This window comes from Brassica napus, unplaced genomic scaffold (genome assembly GCF_020379485.1).
Source record: "Brassica napus cultivar Da-Ae unplaced genomic scaffold, Da-Ae ScsIHWf_2810;HRSCAF=3587, whole genome shotgun sequence".
In the NCBI taxonomy this organism is placed as follows: Eukaryota; Viridiplantae; Streptophyta; class Magnoliopsida; order Brassicales; family Brassicaceae; genus Brassica; species Brassica napus.
Window position 1 is genome coordinate 38,949 of NW_026016077.1, and position 21,315 is coordinate 60,263.

At 37.5% G+C, this 21,315-nt stretch overlaps 2 protein-coding genes across 2 annotated transcripts; both read right to left on the reverse strand.

Annotated features, from left to right (window-relative positions):
• Positions 1 to 1,935: 1,935 nt before the first annotated feature.
• Positions 1,936 to 3,243, reverse strand: LOC125602350. Its single transcript, XM_048774032.1, has one exon. The coding sequence runs from the start codon at positions 3,241 to 3,243 to the stop codon at positions 1,936 to 1,938; it is 1,308 nt and encodes a 435-aa protein (XP_048629989.1).
• Positions 3,244 to 9,299: 6,056 nt separating this feature from the next.
• LOC106350339 lies at positions 9,300 to 10,286 on the reverse strand. Its single transcript, XM_013790240.3, has one exon. It carries the CDS (start codon positions 10,284 to 10,286, stop codon positions 9,300 to 9,302), a length of 987 nt encoding a protein of 328 aa, XP_013645694.1.
• Between the last annotated feature and the right edge of the window lie 11,029 nt (positions 10,287 to 21,315).

Consider the following 21,315-nt stretch of genomic DNA (forward strand, 5'->3'; position numbering starts at 1 on the left):
CTGGCTGAAGACCACAACGCCTTGCAGCTGATCTCCACAGGTTCCACGAGAAGTTACAGTCAAAGAAGAGATGGTTGCGACTCTCAGCCGCTTGGTTACAAAGGAGACATGTAGGAGAAGTTTGAAGGCCCCAACCGAGAATCCTGTCCTTTGTTGGGCATCTATTCAAAACAAATAGCCAAGCTAGAAAGCTGTGTCTAGGAATCCCACTTTTATTCCACACAGAGTAGAACCAAGGTACTGGGATTCCCCCATCACAAAGCTTCCCGTAGACTATTCCTGTACTATATTTACTGCTTTTCCTCCCATCTATTTCCCACTCATAGTAGTCTTCTGCATTGTTGAGAGTAGTTGCTGTTAGTAAAGCATGTACGTTTACTAATGCTTCCGATCTTGCAGGTGGTAGCCTCCAGTAATTCTCTCGGTATAGTGATGCCAGCGTCGCTACAGAGGAGATTCCCATTGCCGAGTCGCCTCTTAGATTCAAGTATGAACGCAGGGATCCATATGTCGACCAATTGTCACTCCAGAAACGAGTAGAGTGACCATTTTGAACACGCAATTTGATCCATTCGTATATGGAGTGGCTCAGTTTTAATAGCTTGTTTACCTGCCATGAGAACCGTCTGCTTGGAGCTGTGGTCCAAATGTTACTCAAGCATCCATCTAACACCTCCTCTTTGAACCAAGCAACCCACACCGAACCTGCCTGGAAGAACAGTAGCCAGACCAACTTCAGACAGCACGCCTTGTTCCAGATAGCTAGATTCTTAATTCCTAACCCTCCCTCTCTCTTTGGCTTTGTCACCACCTCCCAAGAAACTCTGGCAGCGTGGTGTTCCTCTATATCACCTTTCCAAAGGAAGACACCACAAAGGGAGTTGATCCGCTTCACACAAGCTTGGGGTAGTATGAATGTTGAACACCAGAAGGTTGTTATTCCCGTAATGACAGTCTTGATGAGGAGGAGCCGACCAGCAAATGAGAGAGACTTTGCACTCCAAGAAGACAGCCTGCTCTTAATTTGCTGGAGAAAACCCTCGCAGTGGAGTAAGGAGAGCTTTTTAGTACACAGAGGAACGCCTAGGTAACGGACTGGAAGGGCCCCTAACGGCATGCCTGTTGAGATTTGGATCAGGTCCGTTTCCTGCGTGGAGAGACCAGATGCAAAGAAGGAGGACTTCTGTACACTGACTGCCAGACCCGACCGGAGCTCAAACTCACGCAATACCTGAAGGACCGCTTGAACCGAGCTCAAAGAACCATCTATAAAGATAAGTAAGTCATCAGCAAAGCATAAATGGGTTAGTTTGGAACCTTCACATTTTTCATGGTAATTGAACTTCATATCTCTTGCAGCTTGGTTCAGCATAAGGGAGAGAGTATTCATGGCAATTACGAATAGGTATGGCGAGAGGGGGTCCCCTTGCCTGAGGCCCCGAGTACCTTTAAAGTATCCATTAACGAAGCCATTGTAACCCACCGTAAAATTCGTATGACAGATGCACGCCCTTAGCCAAGCCAAGAATAAGGGAGGGACATTGATGGCCTGTAAACACGAGAACAAGAATGGCCAGGATAAGGTATCGAAGGCTTTTGCTATATCCACTTTGATAGTAATTCTCTTTGACTGATTGCTCTTGTGATATCCTTGAACCAGTTCACCAGCTAGAGAAGTATTTTCCACCAGAAGCCTTCCTTTGACAAAGGCCGTTTGATTTGGGACGATCAGGTCAGGGAGGATTGGCTTCAATCTCTTCACTAGAAGTCTGGAGATGACCTTATAGATAGTGTTGAGGCAGGAGATGGGCCTGTAGTCTGTGATCAAGGAAGCACCAGAGTGCTTGGGAATCAGCGAGAGGATGGCAGCGTTAGTGGAGGCAGGCATGAAACAGGAGAAGAAGAAATGACGTATAGAGGCGGTAACTTCAGGCCCTATGATGCTCCAAGAAGCTTGTAGAAACCAGAAGTTAGGCCGTCAGGCCCTGGCGCCTTGTCCTGGTTGAGCTTAAACATGACCGTCTTTATTTCTTCATCAGTGGGGGCATTGAGCATCTGGGCAGAGAGGTCAGGTGAGCAGGTGAACTCTGTGAGAGACTGAAACCATTGAGCAGAGGAGATAATTCCCAGGGGAGGCGCAGGGGAAGGTCCCAGTATCGCTTGGAAGTGAGTAACTGCGTGCAGGCTCATCTGGATCGGGTCTGAAATTATCACACCAGAGGGCAACCAAAAAGATCTTATGAAATTAAAATTCATGCGAGTTTGGACCATTCTGAAGAAAAAGACAGTATTCTGGTCTCCTGCCTTCAACCAGTTGACTCTAGATCTCTGTTTAAAGTACTTCTCCTCGATTTCCCTCAAGAAGTTCCATGTCTGAAGCGCTTCCTTCTCCATTTCAAATGTTTGAGTGGTTGGGTTATTGAGCACTTGTACCTGCACATCTAAAAGCACACGGTTAGCTTCACTCACTCTCACCTGAATTTGTGAAAAATTCTCTCTATTTAAGTGTTTAAGATCGTTCTTAATCTGCTTTTGTTTCCAGTATAAGGCGGTGAGGTTCCAGACAGTGTTTCCGGCCTGTGTCCACGCATCAAGCACTACTTGGTGAAAGCTCGGGTGCTTTGTGAGGTAATTATAGAATTTAAAGGGACGGTTTCCAGAGGCTGGGATCTTTGTGGCTAGGTCAAGGGTACAAGGGCTGTGGTCAGAGACAAGGGTTGGGTGGAAGAAGGCTGAACAGTTAGGAAACAGGTTGAGAACCGGGTTATTGATCAAGATGCGGTCCAATTTTTTTGCAATAGGATCCTCCGGTTGACGATTGGTCCATGTGAACAGAGATCCCTGGTACCTTAAGTCATAGAGGCCCATTTGAGTGAAGCAGTCCCTGAGTTCTATCATATCAGGAGTAAGGGAGTTAACATCAGGAAGAGAGTGCTCAGCTGGATGTATGATTTGGTTAAAATCTCCCCCTAGAACCCACGGAACAGTGTCCAGGGAGTGGGATTGATAGATATCAAGAAGCTCCACCCATAGATCAGCACGGTCGACTCTCTCGTTAAATGCGTAGATAGAAGTGAACACAAACAGAGGAGAGCCAGGGAGCTTAACTTCACATGTGACAGATTGGCTAGATTGCTTCAGGACCCGTACAGAGACTGTATCCTTCCAGATTATAATGATCCGACCATCCTCATCTTCCGAGTGATTAGAGGTATAATTCCACCCTCTACAGACCTTGCTCATCACATAGTTTAGGTTGTGGTCCTTAATATGTGTCTCCAAAATAGCACCAAAAAGTGGTTGATAAGTAGATAACCAATTAGAGAATGGCTTGTGCTTATCCGGGTCATTTAGGCCTCGGATATTCCAAAAAAATAGTTTACTATACATAGATATTAGTCTATGGTCTCTTCATGGTGAAGAGGACCATCAGGATCCAAAACAGAAAAGGTATTAGGGAAGGGATTATCACAAGAAGAAGAGGGGAGGGCAAGGGGTTTGGTGGAGTAGTAAGAGAGTTGGGCCATGAAGGAGGGAAAGGGTTTTTGATCAGGATCAGAACGTGGTCTTTTTAGGGAGGGGGTGATAAAGGTATCAGGAGGGCTTTTTGAGGGAGATGGGATGACAGCAAGGAGGTGAGAAGAGGCCAGGGGGGTAGCGTTTTTTTGAGTAGGAGTTTTAGGTGGCTGAGAGTGAAAGGGAGGGACAGGAGGGTCAGGATTAGGTGGGACAGGAGGGTCAGGATTAGGTGGGATAGTGGAGGTAGAAGCTTGAGAGAAAGTGGTTGATGAAGGTGTGGGGGTGGTTTTTCCAGGTTTTTTAGAAGTAGGTGTTTCCGAAGGCACATTTTTCCCTTTTTGAGAAGCTGATTGAGTTTGATGCGTCTTCTTTGCAGGAACATCCGAGGGTTTCGGAGGTGGAGGAGCGTGGAGACAATTACGAGCTACATGACCAAGCTCCTTGCAGAAAGAGCAGGTTGGTGGTACCCACGGATATGACACTTGAACCTCAACTACTTCACCACTCTGTCGCACAAACTCGACTACGCTTGGGAGCGGTTTAGTGAGGTTTACAGCAACTTTTACGTGTGATAGGGTCAAACTAACCAAATTTTTGGTGAAGTCATCCGTTTCCTTGGGTTCTCCCACCAAGCCCGCAACCAGACTCAATCCTTGTTGGTGGCGAAGGTCTAAAGGAACGCCAGTCAAGTGAGCCCAAATCTGGATAGATTCAAGTGTTGGTGGTGACGCTGAGACTGAGGAGGACCACTGGACCGCATGGAACATGGACTCACCGACATACCACACAGATTTCTCAAGTATTTTCTGCCTTAGGTAATCTGAAGGTATTCTCACCAACATGGATCTAGATAAGGGATTAGTATGAATCTCTACACGCTTTCCTTTTTCCCACATATGGTTGAGGACACTCTGAACTTGATTGAAAGGGGGGGGCCTTCCATTAAAGTAGCAGATTATGAAATCTTTGTGTATTTCAGCTCCTTTCTGAAAGACACTGTCCGGAATGAGAACTCTGGGGATTCCTTTATCCGACATAGTAACCGGAGCAAGGCGCTTCAAAGACTTGTCCTCTAGTTTTCTTATTTTCTCCAGTAGAGGAGTGTTGGTGGGAAACGGAAGAGGTGCAGATTGAGTTGGGTCAAAAGGTGTGGAGGTAGCAGGGGGTGGGTTATTTATGAAGGGTAGAGGGGTGTTTGATTGAGGGTTTGGCAGTTTGCGATGAAAATCGAGGGGATTTGGGGGGGACATAACCGAGGGGAGGGAAATCAGGGTCGGGAGGGTCAGGGGGAATTGGGGGAGTGAGGTTGGAGCTATCACCAGTAGTGAGACGCGGCGGAGACAGGGCGGAGACGCCGTTGGGTGGGAACCAGGGGTTCGCCATTTTCTCTCGTTTTTTTTTTCCTTTCAAAAAAAAAAATTCTTTGCTCTCTACTTTTAGATATGTCTTACTTTTTTGCTGTTTGATACTAATACACAAACTAATCATTTGAAGTCATTAATTTGAGGGTTAATTAACAAAAAAATTTCACGTTGATTTCAACATTTTAGAGGAGAGAGAGTGTGATGTTATATAAATGACTAGGGTAGAGATGTAAGAAAAAAATATTATTTAGTTTATTCTGGTAGTCGGTCTGCGCTACAATATACCTACTGTTATAATTATATTATGTATTGTTTATTTTAAGATACGTAAAACGTCTTTCTTATCTATTACATGAAGATCATAATTATAGTATATAGAAAACTACGAAAAGAAAAGAAGAGAGTAGAATACCAAAACGAGAAAGGATGAAGTTATTATTATTATTCGAAAGGGGCGTCATAAAATGATCGCAATACAATTCCTTATATAGAAGAGGTTTCGACAATTGTTACTGTGAGTTTTAAATGATATGGGCTCCATATCAACTCTCACACGAAAGTGTTGCTGACTTTCGTAACACTCCCCCTTGGAGACCAGTATCATTAATGTCTCATGTATATCATCTCTTGTTGCCTCATTAAAAACCTTTCTTGGAAAACCCAGTAGGAAAAACCATAGTAAGGCAAAAAGAGTACAACTCAGAAGCTCCCCCTCGAATAGACGATCGTTACAGGTCTTGTTGATGACGCATTCCAATGTTGTAAACATGTTTTCTGAATGTCGTAGTGGATAGTGACTTCGTAAAGAGGTCTGCAGCATTATCACAGGATCGAACATATCTCACTTCAATTTCTTTATTCTTCTCGAGTTCTTGGGTATATGAGAAGAACTTTGGTGGAATATGTTTGGTTCGGTCACTTTTGATGTATCCTTCCTTTGTTTGAGCGACACATGCTGCATTGTCTTCATATATGATGGTCGGTTTTGAGTCGACGTTGATCCCACTACTTGATAGGATGTGTTTACTTATTGATCTGAGCCAAACACATTCTCTGCTTGCTTCATGGAGAGCGATTATTTCAGCATGGTTCGAGGAAGTGGCTACAAGTGTTTGTTTCTGGGATCGCCATGATATAGCGGTTCCTCCAACCGTGAAAACGTACCCTGTTTGTGATCGAGCTTTATGAGGGTCAGATAAATATCCTGCATCTGCAAAGCCAACTATTTCTCCGTTAGTATTATTAGGATAAAATAATCCTAAATCAATCGTTCCTTGGAGATAGCGAAAGACATGTTTGATCCCATTCCAATGTCTTTGCGTAGGGGATGAACTAAATCTTGCCAAAAGATTAACAGCAAATGATATATCAGGCCGAGTACAATTAGCAAGATACATAAGTGCTCCTATTGCACTTAAATATGGCACTTCAGGACCAAGTATATCTTCATTTTCTTCGTGTGGTCGAAAGGGATCATTTTCGACATTAAGTGATCTGACGACCATAGGAGTACTAAGTGGAGTCGATTTGTCCATGTTGAATCGTTTCAACACTCTTTTCGTATATGTAGACTGGTGTACAAATATACCCTTTTGAGAATGCTCAATTTGTAGGCCAAGACAATATTTTGTTTGTCCGAGATCTTTCATCTCAAATTCTCCTTTTAAATAATCAGATGCCTTTTGTATTTCGACTTTAGTCCCAATAATATTTAGGTCATCAACATATACGGCAATGATAACAAATCCAGATGATGTTTTCTTGATGAAAACACATGGGCATATAGGATTGTTTACATATCCTTCTTTAGTTAGATGTTCACTGAGACGATTATACCACATGCGTCCAGACTGTTTTAAACCGTATAATGATCTTTGCAATTTTATTGCACATAACTCTTTAGGTTTAGAACTTAATGATTCTGGCATTTTAAATCCTTCAGGGATTCTCATATAAATATCAGTGTCCAAAGATCCATATAAGTATGCAGTAACAACGTCCATTAGACGCATCTCTAGATTTTGATTAGCCGCAAGACTCATCAAAAATCTAAATGTGATTGCATCCATAACAGGAGAATATGTTTCTTCATAATCGATTCCAGGTCTTTGAGAAAATCCTTGAGCTACAAGACGAGCCTTATATCTCATAATCTCGCTTTTCTCATTTCGTTTCCGAACAAAAACCCATTTGTAACCAACTGGCCTTACAGCTTCAGGTGTGATTATAATAGGACCAAATACCTCTCGTTTGTTAAGTGAATCGAGTTCAACTTGTATTGCATCTTTCCATTTTATCCAATCATGTCTCTTTTGACATTCCAAGATAGATTTTGGTTCAGGGTCATCATTCTCTTCATCTATTTCCTTCGAAACAAAGTATGAGAAAAGATCATCAACACCATTCACTTTGTTTCGATTCCATATTTTTCTATTATGAATGTAGTTAATAGAAATCTCATGATTTTCTTCAGAATCATGATGTTCAACATTCTCATTGACCTCGCTGTTAATCTCTTCCAACTTTTCTGCTATATTGGAAGAATTTTGTTTTTCTGACTCCTTTCTTTTTCTAGGATTCTTATCCTTAGAACCAATAGGTCTACCACGCTTCAAGCGTATTTTAGACTCTCGTGTATTATCTTCTACTCCACGTTCATGTGGCATTTCTAAGCGAGCAGGAGTATTTGCAGCCGGTATATGGGATTTTGTAACCAATTTGGTGTCTGCAAAAGCATCGGGTAGTTGATTTGCGATGCTTTGTAAATGCATAATCCGACGGACCTCTAATTCTGATTGTTTTGTAGGAGGATCAAGGTGTAGTAAAGATGGTACACACCATTTGATATCCTTTCCTACTTGTTTATTTTCTCCCCCTAGAACTGGGAATACTTTTTCATCAAAGTGGCAATCAGCAAAACGTGCCGTAAATACGTCACCAGTTTGTGGTTCTAGGTATCGTATAATTGATGGAGAGTCACAACCAACATATATCCCTAACCTCCTTTGAGGTCCCATCTTTGTACGTTGGGGAGGTGCAATCGGCACATATACAGCGCAACCAAAAATTCTTAGATGAGAAATGTTTGGTTCTCGTCCAAAGGCTAACTGTATTGGAGAGTATTTGTGATATGCACTTGGTCTTATTCGAATCAATGCTTCTGCATGCAAAATAGCATGTCCCCACACAGAAGTTGGGAGTTTAGATTTCATAATCAATGGTCTTGCAATCAGTTGCAGACGTTTAATTAATGATTCGGCCAAACCATTTTGTGTATGAACATGAGCAACAGGATGTTCAACATCAATTCCAGTTACCATACAATAATCATTGAATGCTTGGGAGGTAAATTCACCAGCGTTGTCCAGTCTAACTCTCTTTATCGGATAATCAGGAAACTGAGCTCTTAGTTTGATTATCTGAGATAAAAATCTCGCAAATGCCATATTTCGAGAGGACAATAGACAAACGTGTGACCATCTACTCGACGCGTCGATCATTACCATAAAATAATAGAATGGTCCACAAGGTGGATGTATAGGTCCACAAATATCGCCTTGAATTCGTTCAAGGAACTTTGGTAACTCTTTATCTATTTTGGTTGGCGATGGTCTTATAATCAACTTTCCAAGAGAACACGCAGTACATGTCATTTTATTCCCTTGATAAACTTCTTGGGGTTTCAGTGAATGACCATGTGAGTTCTCGATGATTTTTCGCATCATTGTAGTGCCTGGATGACCAAGACGATCATGCCATAGTGTAAAATCACTAGAATTTTCCTTAATCACCAAATGTGATTCAATGGCACTTATATATGTATGATGTAGACCAGAAGAGAGTTTTGGTAATTTTTCCAATACCTTTTGTTTTCCCGATTTCTCAAGAGTAATATACATATACTTCTTTCCATCCTCAGTTGCAGACTGAGTATCAAATCCTTGAAGATATATGTCTTTAAAACTCAACAAATTCCTTTTAGAATTTGGAGAAAATAGTGCATTATTTATCGAGAATTTTGTCCCGTTGGGTAACGTGAAATGGGCTTTACCAATTCCTTCGATCAAGTCTGCAGGACCCGATATTGTATGAACAGTGATATTTGTCGGTTTTAGTTCAGAAAAATATTTTCTGTGCTTCAGAATAGTGTGCGTTGTTCCACTATCTGGTATACAAATATCTCTAGCATTGATCTTGGTTGATGTTCCATTTGTAATGTCCATTTCTGAGACAAACAAAAAGAATTAACATAAGATAATATTATTCATAAAATATTATACATCATTAGCAAACATTAAACACACAATAATTATACATAAGAAGGTGAAAAGCACACAATAATTATACATTAATCTTCCACAAACAACAATTATTTATGGTATAATTGTGGAATTTCAAGAGTCACATGATGGGCACTTAGGCTTCCGGGATAGCGGTCTCCTCGAAATCATTCACAAAGTCAGACGCATCGAGGTGCGTTGTACCCTCAGAATGTTCCGCAAAGTTTACTTCCTTTTCTTTTCCTTTGACGGACTCTTTGTATAGAGCGCAAAGGTGTGCAGGGGTACGACATAAACGAGACCAATGTCCCTTAGTACCGCATCTGAAACAAGCTTCTTCTCGCTTCTGGGAGGTATTTCCTTGGTGTTCTTTTCCCTTAGGGGTTTGCTCAGAGCGGACCCACTGGAATGACTTCCTATCTTGTGGATTGTACTTTCGTCCACGTCCACGGTAGTTTTGACGACCACGACCGCGACCCCAATAGGCTTTATTTTCCTTGACTGGTTTCTTTGCATCTAACGCGTTTGCTTCAGGAAACGGTTTTGAACCAGTTGGACGAGTCATGTGATTCTTGATCAGAAGCTCGTTGTTTTTTTCTGCTATGAGAAGCGCCACAATTAATTCTGAAAATTTGGTATATCCCCGCAACCTGTACTGTTGTTGTAGGGTGATGTGGCTCTTATGGAATGTGGTGTATGTCTTCTCAAGCATTTGAGATTCGGTGATTGTTTCACCACAATATCTCAATTTGGCCACAATCCCTAACACAGCCGAGTTGTAATTCATCACTTTGTCGAAATCTTGAAATCTCAGACTCTGCCATTCATCCCGAGCAAGTGGAAGTGTTATGTCTTTCTGATGATCAAAACGATCTTTCAGAGACTTCCATAGCTCTTTAGGATCTCTCATGTTGGCATAGTCATAAATAATACTTTCATCAAGGTGTCTTCTAAGGAAGATCACCGATTTAGCCTTTTCTTGAGGCGTTGAAGTATTAATCTCTTTAACGGTCTCGGATAGACCAAGAGATTCAAGATGAAGTTCGACATTTGTAACCCATGAAATGTAGTTGGTGCCGGTGATGTCTAGAGCGGGGAATTGGAGCTTCTCCATGTTTGCCATTGGATTTCTAAAATCAAATAATATATTAGAATTTCATAATTTTAAAATGAACCATTTATATTAATAATACACGCAATTACAAGGAGAAACAGCGCATAGAAAAGTAAACCGACATTGAGCGTAAATTCTTCAGGAGCAAATTCTCCAATAAAAAGACCGTACATAGAAGCAAAAATTAGAATTGCACATACAACCAAAAATATGCGAATCATCTTTTTTGTAATGAAAAACCGGAATGGAGCGATTTGAAAATATTTTAGAGAAGATGAAATGTTTTGGATGAAGTAAATGAGTAAGAAATGAGTATATTTATAGATAAAAACACTGTTCATAGCCGTTAACTAGCCGTTTAGAAAGTAATTTTTTTTTTTTTTTTTTTTTAAATTTATATATGACCGTTGGAGGTAAAAGAAAAACACAAGATAAAAAATTAATCATAAACAATCAGTGAGCAATTATAAAATTTATCAATTTAAACACATATATAAATATATGTGCCTACTTAAATGTATTTAGTTATCTATGGTGGTGAAATTATCCGTCAAATTTGAAAGCAAAAATATTAAGGTGATCAAATCTGTAAAATAATAAATTATGATAATGGACTCAAATATAAAATAACAAGTTAAATGTTTAGGCGGTATACCAGCCATTATGGTGCCTTAAGCAACCATTGTAAAATTAACAATAAAAGGCGGGGCGGCAGGGCCGCACTCCGGTAATCATAAACAAATAAAATGGAGGCCCCACTCCGAACATAATAATCAAAAGAAAGAATTATAATAATAGAGTGATCGTGCTGATAACGTGTTATAATTATATTATGTATTGTTTATTTTAAGATACGTAAAACGTCTTTCTTATCTATTGCATGAAGATCATAATTATAGTATATAGAAAACTACGAAAAGAAAAGAAGAGAGTAGAATACCAAAACGAGAAAGGATGAAGTTATTATTATTATTCGAAAGGGGCGTCATAAAATGATCGCAATACAATTCCTTATATAGAAGAGGTTTCGACAATTGTTACTGTGAGTTTTAAATGATATGGGCTCCATATCAACTCTCACACGAAAGTGTTGCTGACTTTCGTAACACCTACTTGTTATTTAAGTTATTAAGAATTTTGTTTTTTTTTTTTTTTTTTTGTTTTTTTTTTTTTTTTTTTAAGGTTTTGTTTGTTGTGTGTTAGTTTTGTAATTGAAAGTGATGCGTACATAGTGATTAGTGATTGCAAGAGCTAAACATGAAGAGAGTTAGATGTGATATAAGTGAGTTTGTATGTTTCCGAAGCTGTTTTCTTAGTATACAAAACTGGTGAATTTGATTTGCCAGAAGAGTTTGAATTAGAGAAGTGTATGGTTAAGATATTTTAAAAACCAAATCAATACATTAGTATACCAATTGATCAATCATACGTTTGATATATTTCCTCTCAGGTCTGAGATTTTGATCAGGAGGATAAAAGGCAAAACATCTTGAAGGAGCTGTCTTGCCCACCACACCACCATAACTCCTGACATTATTGTTCTTAGAGATAATAACGTTTTGAGGATACTCGGGAAATGGATTGTTTCCACGGTTTAACTTTTTCTTAATTCAAAAAGATTTGCAGGTTACAGAGTTTGTCTGTTTATTGGTTATCACTCTTAATCTATTGTCTTTGATCTATTTATTCATAAAAATCTATGTTTTGTTCTAGATACGACCAAAGAAGAAACAATGCCTAGTAGGAAGAACAGAGGAAACACCAAGTGGGCGGGCTAACTCCGGTCATCGGTGTCACCGTCTTCATCGTTGCCATACGCATCAACGACTTCCCCCAAGACGGCCGTTGGAGCTAAGGGAGATTGCGTTGCAACTTGCACGGTCTCTCCATAGGTTCTCTCGTTCCAGCCACTCAGAGAGAACCCTCTCTTAGTCTCATCTTCTTTATTGTAAGAATTCGGTCTGTTTCAACAATAAAAGTGTCGATCTTTTTCTTCCCAAGAGTGAAGGTTTTGATCTGTCTGATCCTTTACTGCCTTACAAATCAGGTTCAGGCTTGTTGTATGTTCAAAACTATCTTTCGTTCATCATTTTCACCAAAGTTGGTTTTGATTTTTCTCTGTTTGACCCTTTGACGCTTAAGAATTCAAGTTCAAACTTGTGGTTTCAGATTGGAGAAGATGGGAGCTTGCCAAGTGTCTCCTCCTTGTAAAACTTTTAAGCTAAGTGGACACAGAGAGTGAAATCCAGTTAGCTTTTGTTTAGTAGTAACACGTTTTCATCGTCATCCTCGTTTGCTTCTGAACATTTTCATCGGTGGTTGAAGGAGATTAATGTGATTACAAATTGATCTTATTTTGAATGTGGAGATATGTTAAGATTTTTTCTTTGTTTATATAATGTTTACTAAAACTTAAATTCTCTCAAATGCACTGAAATATATTTTAAATTCTTTGAATTTTATTGATCGAGAAACATGAAACTAACACCAAACCAGATATCAAATTAGACTTGTTTTTTTTTCGAGCCAGTTTACCTGAGATTGATATATAATATTTAAAAACCGTAACCTGTATACTGCCCTCTTTGGAAGACTGAGACCCTCTTTGAAATGGATCATCATGTTTTGTCCTTATTGAGTCTGTTATCTCTGCTTCACGAAGGTGAAGAAACAAACCTACAGAAACGGATCATCAAGTTAAGTGCTATAACATACCCAATTTAATGTGAAGTGATCTCTTCGTCGTTGAGTTGAGTCATGTTACCAATAGTTCGGTGTCCTTGAGTATCTTCATCATTAAACGCCTGAATACTAATCTGGATATGGTATTTAAAAAGCGTCTCATCAAACCCAAGTTTGAACATTGAAGGTTTCCAAAGAGAAAGTTTGCTGACTGAGATATGACCCCTGTTCGGAAACTCGCTAGGCGTTACGCGTGCGCTCGGTTTGGGCCTAGCGCCGAATGAGAAAATCGGAGATTTTCTCATTCGGCGATTTATTTTTAGCTATATATTATACATTTATAAACAATACAAAGAAGATTACTTAGTGTAGTGGTTGAGGCTCACCTTTTATGTCTTGCAACCCGGGTTCAAATAAGGGAAAAAGCAGAATTGCATTTAAAGTTTAACTTAAATGAAGGGTAATTATGTCATTTATATATCGTCTTCCTCTTTACATTATTAGGCTTTCTGCGTTTTCAAGCTCGACGGCTCCGTAACTTTGACGAGTTTTAGATCGATTTTCTTCGTTTTTATTGTTTTTTTCTCGTAAATTTCATAAACCGTATGTATATTAGTCGATTCTTAGGCCAAAACAAGCAATAACTTAAGATTTTTTGTGAGATCCGAGTTTTCCAGCGAATTTCTCTAGTTCGCCACGGTTGATGGCCGGATAACGATTTTCCGGCGACTTTGCGGTCCTCGGCGGCACGTTTTAAAACAGGGGATATGACACTACAAGAAAACACCGGGATTCCGACGACAAATATCGTCGGTATGTCCTCGGAATAACGGTATTCCAAGGACATACCGACGAGAATGGTCGTCGGAAATTTTTCGTCGGAAAGTAAAATTTCCTCGAAAAATTCCGAAGGAATACCGAGAATTAAAGATTCCGAGGATATTCCGACGAACCTCGGCCGTCGGAATATTCCGAGAAACATTAGCCGTGGAATATTCCGAGGGAGTGTATCTGTCGGGATATTCCGAGGACCTATGTCCCTCGGAATATTCCGAAGAAGTTGTCGTCGGAATATCCTGAGGGATACACTTCCTCGGAATATTTCCAAAATTATTATTTTTTTCAGAAATTAAAAATTTATTTTTTTAAATTGAAATTCGAAAATATAAAATTAAAATTGAAATAGAAAACATATTTAAAAATTGGTTTAATAAATATTAATTGAAAAACATATTTAAAAATAGTTTTTATAAATACAAAAAATAATAAAATAGTGTTTATAAATCAAAAAAGTGTTTTATAAATACAAAATTAGTTTCATAAATATAAATATTTTTATAAATATGAAATCATCTTTTTATAAATACAAAATAGTTTTAATAAATTCAAAAAATAATAAAATAGTGTTTATAAATCAAAAAAATGTTTTATAAAGGAAAATTGCCACAAATACCACATTCATAGTACCACTTTTCATGTTTACACTAACCATTTTTACCCTCACTTTTAATGAAGGGTAAAATACAATTATACCCTTAGGGTTAACTAATCTAGACTTAGGGTTTAGAGTTGAGGGGTGGGGTAGGGTTTTTGGAAGGGCAAATCTCCAAAATAGCACCTTTCTAAGTGTATATCACAAAAATAGCACTCAAAAACTAAAATGACCAAAATAGCATTTTATCTTTTAAAAAATTTAAGTTTTTTTATTTTTCAAAATTTGAAATCTTATCCCCAAAACCTCACTTCTCAACTCTAAACCCTAAAACCTAAACTCTAAACCCTAAACCCTAAATTCTAAACCCTAAACCCCACCCCTTGAGTGCTATTTTGTGACTTTTGGCCTTGAGTGCTAGTTTGGGAACAAAAACTTGATTTAGTGCTATTTTGGTCTTTTTCTCTTTTTGGAATGTAAAATTTATGATTCTAATAAATATATAAATACTTAAAAAATATATAAAAAAATTTAAAAAATAGTTTCAAACATAATTTTTGTTTTTCAAAAAGAAATTTGAAAAAAAATAAAAAAAAAATTCGAAAAAAAATTCAAATTTGAAAAAGTATAATTCGAAAACATAAAATTTTTTTTACATTTTTTTATTTGTTTTATCTTTTTTTTATTATTATTTTTATTATTATTTTATTATTATTTTTATTTAAATAATGATTTATTATATATATAAATAATAAGGGCATAATAGTCTTTTACCAATTAATGAATAAGGTATTTTTAAAAATGTCTCATTAGTGAAGGTAAAAATGAAAAGTGGTACCATGAAAGTGGTAAACATATAATTTCTCCTTTTATAAATACAAAAGTAGTTTTAATAAATATAAATATTTTTATAAATATGAAATCATCTTTTATAAATCCAAAAATCGAATTTATATACAAAAAATGTTTTGTATATTTTAAAATAGTTTTTATAAATACAAAAAAATAAAAAAATAGTGTTTATAAATAAAAAAATGTTTTATAAATACAAAATTAGTTTTATAAATATAAATATTTTTATAAATATGAAATCATCTTTTTATAAATACAAAATAGTTTTTATAAAGGACAATTGTCAATAATAGCACCTTTTGAAGTTTATGTCTCAAAAATGGCACTAGAAAGAGAAAGTCACAAAAATGACATTCATTAAGGGGCAAAATATCCCTAATACCCTTGGTTTAAAATTAAATAAATAAACAAAAATAAATAAATAAAATAAAAAAATGAAAAAAATGAAAAAATAATTTTTTTTATAGTTTCAGATTATATGTTTTCAGATTCGAAATTTTTATAAATTTTTTTTTTCGAATTTTTTTTTTTTTTCAAATTTTCGTTTTATAATTTAAAAATACTTTTTTAAACTGTTTTTAAATTTTTATTTTTTATTTTAGTATTTATTTTTTATTAAATTTTAAACCCTAATTCCAAAACCCCACCCCTTAACTCTAAACCCTAAGATTTGGATTAATTAATCCAAGGGGTATAAGTGTATATTTACCTCTTTAATGAAACTTATTTTTGTGACTTTGAGCCTTGAGTGCTACTTTGGGAACAAAAACTTGGTTTGGTGCTATCCTAATCTTTTTCTCTTTTATAAATACAAAAAATAATAAAATAATGTTTATAAATCAAAAAATGTTTTATAAATACAAAATTAGTTTTATAAATATAAATATTTTTATAAATATGAAATCATCTTTTTATAAATACAAAATAGCTTTTATAAATACAAAAATAATAAATTAGTGTTTATAAATCAAAAAAATGTTTTATAAATACAAAATTAGTTTTGTAAATATAAATATTTTTATAGATATGAAATCATCTTTTTATAAATACAAAAAATAATAAAATAGTGTTTATAAAAATTCTGGTTCATCCTCTACGTGAATGACGGCTTCCTCTCCAAAGTCGGTTAAATCGACTACAAGGCCAACTGCAGCTAAATCTTCTGCTGCACTTAAGTTGCCGGATGTGCTTGGTTGTAGTGGGTCTTCCAGCTCAGAACTTCCCTGAACTCGGCCTCTCGGGTTGAGTGATGTAACAGTGACTCATGGATCATCTCTGTTCCTAACCCGGGGGTACTTGATATAACAAACTTGTAACATTTAAAAAAATTATTTAATTTGTAAATAAGCGTTATTAATACACATGCAACCTCTGCAACCTTTCCGTCAAAGGCAAATACCACTACCATATTCATAATCAGTTTCTCCATGATGGTACCAAATTTTGTAACTTCGTGTAAACCCATTCAAATATAGATGAGTCCAAACATCCCACTCTTTAATAATCTTTCTATTTTTACAATTAGAGCAAGGACATCTTAACATACCCGTTTCTGCTTCCGGTTGTCGTTGAACTAACCCCATGAATTCGGTTATACCTCGTTGGTATTCTTCCGTAAGCAATCTCGTGTTCGGATCCAAATGAGGTCGATCGATCCAAGAACGATAATAATTTGAAGAAGACATGTTTTTTTCAATCAAATTCGTGTGTAAATATAGTATATGAGAGGATGAAGAAATGGAGTGAATGAAGAGGATGGGGGTGCGGGTATTTATAGATGAAATGCTGCTGACAGTACCGAGGAAATTCCGACGGAATCCCGACGGCAACGGCTCTTTCCTCGGAATTTTTAAATCCCCCAACGGCTCTCTAACGGCTATAATATATCCTCGGATATTCGTCGGTGTTTTCCGAGGAATATGATTTCCTCGGTATTTCATCGGTATATTCCGAGGATCTCATTTTCCGTCAGAATGTTCGTCAGAATTACGCTGTTTTCTTGTAGTGTGAGTTTGTTATACCTTCAACATAGAACCATCATAGAAGAATTCAGGAGAATGCTCTACATGACCATTAGCTAGTCTATATTCAACTCTGCAGACAACGAAAAAGACACAGCTGAGAGCAGCCATTTACCAAAACATGACAAAGCAAAAAGTCACAGTTAAGAAAACAGAGCAAGAGAGTGGGGGACCGTTGATGTTTTCAGAATAGTAAATCTAACAATACTTTTAATTCTGACAGAGGCTAGTGTCACATCCTCGTGTAACTGTTGTAACTTGTGTATAAGATAATCATAAACCGAGATGATGCATAAGACCAGAAGCTGTTACCTGCCAAATGGACTGACTGTCTTAGTTCTTTCTCCGTTCCCTCAACAGCTACATTTTTCACACGTACTTTTGTTGATAATTGTCTGAACCTTTCCCAACCGTCTCCCCCCATTTGTGTTCAGAAAATTTAACATTAAAGCATGCCCATCCAGAGAAGTTCCCTGAATTCAAACAGAAATGAGTCGCTATGATTCATCAAATCCAATCAACTCTAACTTGAAAAGAGACAACTATTATATACATGTACATATCTGGGTCATATTCAAAACCATAACCGCTTGAAACATTTTTCACAGCTTTATTATCTGATTATATGGATTAAAACAAAAAAAAAATATTCAAAACAGAGTCATGGTTAAAAGCAAATCATTCATTCATGTATCAGCAATGAAAAGCTTACCTTAACACTCAGGAAAAAAGTTCACTGGGTTGTTTTTCTTTATCAATAATATACTTCTACATGTCCTAAGCTCAATCTCTCCAAGATTCTAAAGACACAAACAAAAGAACTATGTTTCTCCGATGGCTCCACATGATTCTAGACTCCATTTCATTGGCTTTCTGCATCTCTTACATAACCAGTTAATTACAATATCATCTGACTGGATTCATGTTAATTAAACTGACTCCAAACCCAATTCGATAACTTACGGGTATGGGTTAAATCCAGTTCAGGAACGTGAGGAGTTTCTTGACAGCCATGGACTGATAAGTCCTTCAGAGATGGAAACAAAGCAACCCAAAGATGGGTCCAGCCGGTAAACAGTTGAGATATGGCTAATCGAGCCTGCTTCATTCCAGTGTTTCTCCTTCTCCGGCGAGAACTTCCATACTGAGAATATTCTTCCAATGGCCTTTTTCTCTGACGTCTCCAGCCAAACAAAATAAGGCTTTCGTGATCAAACAGCTTGAGTGAAGCATGAGGAAGGTTCCGTCCATGAGGAGAGAGGAGCCGATACCGAGCAGTCGGCTTGATAAGAACGAATTATGGGTTTTCGAAGTGATGACTTTTTTATAGTCCAACTCCACCGCCTTGCATAACAAAAAAGTCGCATTGAATCTAGGTCGTGGGTGATCGATTAATGAAGCGTTTAAAGATGATAGATCGGTTATCGTAAGGAAGAATATGAAAGATCCGCCGCACAACCGAAGTCGCCGTTTGGCTCTGGAGATGCGAAGACTACCTCATGCTAACTCTTAAAGAAAATGCGGCGTTTCATCATGACCAAGTTGATACGGCATGGGATGGGCTTGACAAAAGAAAGTAACAGGCCAACGAAACAAAAACCTGTAAGAGCACGTCCAACGCGGGAACATGAGAGAAACTTAGCGGTCCAACCTAGGTAAATTTGAGTATTATACTAATATAATGTTTACTTTAGCTAAGAAAGAGTCCCTAATTAAGGCGTTTAAGGACTTAATCCTTAGACGCGTGGCAACCGGTGATAGGGGCGGAGGGGGCGTGTCTTGCACGTGAGAGAAAACAAAGAATCATTTTGCCTTTTCTTTCTCCATCACGAAAAAAAAACGAGCTCTCGCGAAACAAAAGGCGATTCGGCGATCCGAGAAGGCTGAAGGTAAATCGGAGCTTTCACCTTTTCTTTTTGCATTTTTTGTTGTTGCATGTTGATTTCATATCTTTTTAGGGTTATATCGAGGGGTTTTAATTATGAGGTCATCAGATCAGCAACTGAACCGGAGGTTAACCCAAAGCCCTACTCAACCAGCCAAGGCGCAAACCAGGACATACGTGCACTAACAATACCATATCTTACAAACCAGGAGGGTTTAAATCACGAGGCTAATATTTATGGATTCTACACTCAAGAAGGAGTCCAGGCCAATTGGAATCGAGCCAGAATATTAACGGAGCAAGAAGTTATGAATTTTACAAGTCAGAGGTTTTCCAGCCCGTCCATCTGCGAGTACCCGACTTTAGAAGGAGATTCCAGCCAAAGGAAGGAGCGGCCTGAATCAAAGTCCATCATAGGATTCAAGAGGAATCTCTCAGCTTTCCAGAAAGCCCAATACCAGGAGAAATGGCCACGGAATTATGAAGTTATGATCCAATCTCCAAAACCGGCCAAACCACTTCTACACTTGCCTCAATTGGAAGCTAGCCGGTTCAATCAGCTTCAAACCAGACATTGGCGACCAGGAGAGCATTTCAACCAATCAGGAGACATCATACACGCCCAAGAGGAGTTCTACAAGTCCATACCTTGCACCAGCCAACATAGGATCAAAAGGATCCTCATTAACTCCAACTTGCCTTATTTAGAAGCTCTTGCATTCAAACTCCAACAGCTCTTTTTCTTTGAGCTTATGCACGACATCAGAACCTTCCAAGCCACCCGGAAGATCCCAAGGAAGCTCTCTTATCCCCTTAAACCATCCAGGTTCAAGAAAGATCAGATTCTTTACTTGGAGCCAAAATCCCACAAAAGGCTCCAACGGCTAGTTTTCGATTTCTTTCTTAGTTTTGATTTGTTTCCTTTTCTATTTGTTTTAGAACGTTAGGACCTTTGTCTCTGAGCATTATATAAGCCCCTAGACGTCCATTGTAAAGATCACCCTTAATCACCAAGTTAATAAAAAGTTTTTTCAGTTTTATCAAAGTTGTTCTTTGTATAAAATATCGGTCTTTATGATTCAAAGAGAGATTCTTTGTTGTCTTATTGATTTCGTGAGTCTAGTTTATTTGTACAAATCAAACAAGCTCAGTACACAGATTGAGAGAGTCAATCACTTCGATCCATCATTCCATCAGATTGAGAGATTCAATCAAACCTTCCTCCGCAAATCCACTTCAGTTCATCTTCTAATCAAGCTGAGAGTGATACACATCCAGCAGCTTGATTCCGCCATATCTATCCCTTCTCTTTGTTTATTTATCTTATTTTACTATCATTATCATTATCATCTCATTCGTTTTTATAATTATTTCTGTTTGCATTATAAAACTCTAAAAACTCATAAAAATCGGTTCTCTTGGTTTTCAGGTTTAAACCTTGGTTCCACCATTTTATCAATTCGTGGGTTACCCCCCCCCCCCCCCCCCCCTCCCCCCTGTGCCTACAACATTTTGGTATCAGAGCTCAAGCTCCTGAATCAGGTCACTCTATCCTTTCATCATTCATATTTGTTTGCATTTGTTTTTCATCATAAACCGAAAATCCATAAAAACTGTTTCTTTGTTTCAAGTTTTGTTTCTGCATTTGTTTTGTGTTCTTGCTGTTCATCCTGCTAACAGCCACGAAAAAGAAAAGAAAAAGTTTTGTTTAATTCATTTAAAATCGAAAATCCCAAAAGAAAAGTGTTTGCATTCATTAGTTTCTATAAAAAGTGCTGTTTTGAATTTGATTCCTTTTCATTTTCATCCATAAATTTAAAATCCAAAAGAAATCATCCTAGTTATTGTTTCATATCATATTAGTTGGTCCATTTCGTGATTGCATCAGAAAAGAAAAATAAAAATATTTTCAAGCTTAGTTTATATCTTTTGCATAAGTGGTTTAATTGTTTGCATCAAAGAAAATTAAAAAAAAACAAATATCAGCATTAGTTTACTTTCCATATTCTCTTTTCATTTATGTTTATTATCATATCATATTGATTCATTTCGTGTTTGCATTGAGAAAACCAAAAGAAAAATAATTTTTGCATACTTTATTTCATTTCGGTTCATAATTGCATATATTCTCGGTTTAGTTTAAATTGCATTGTGCACTTGATTTAT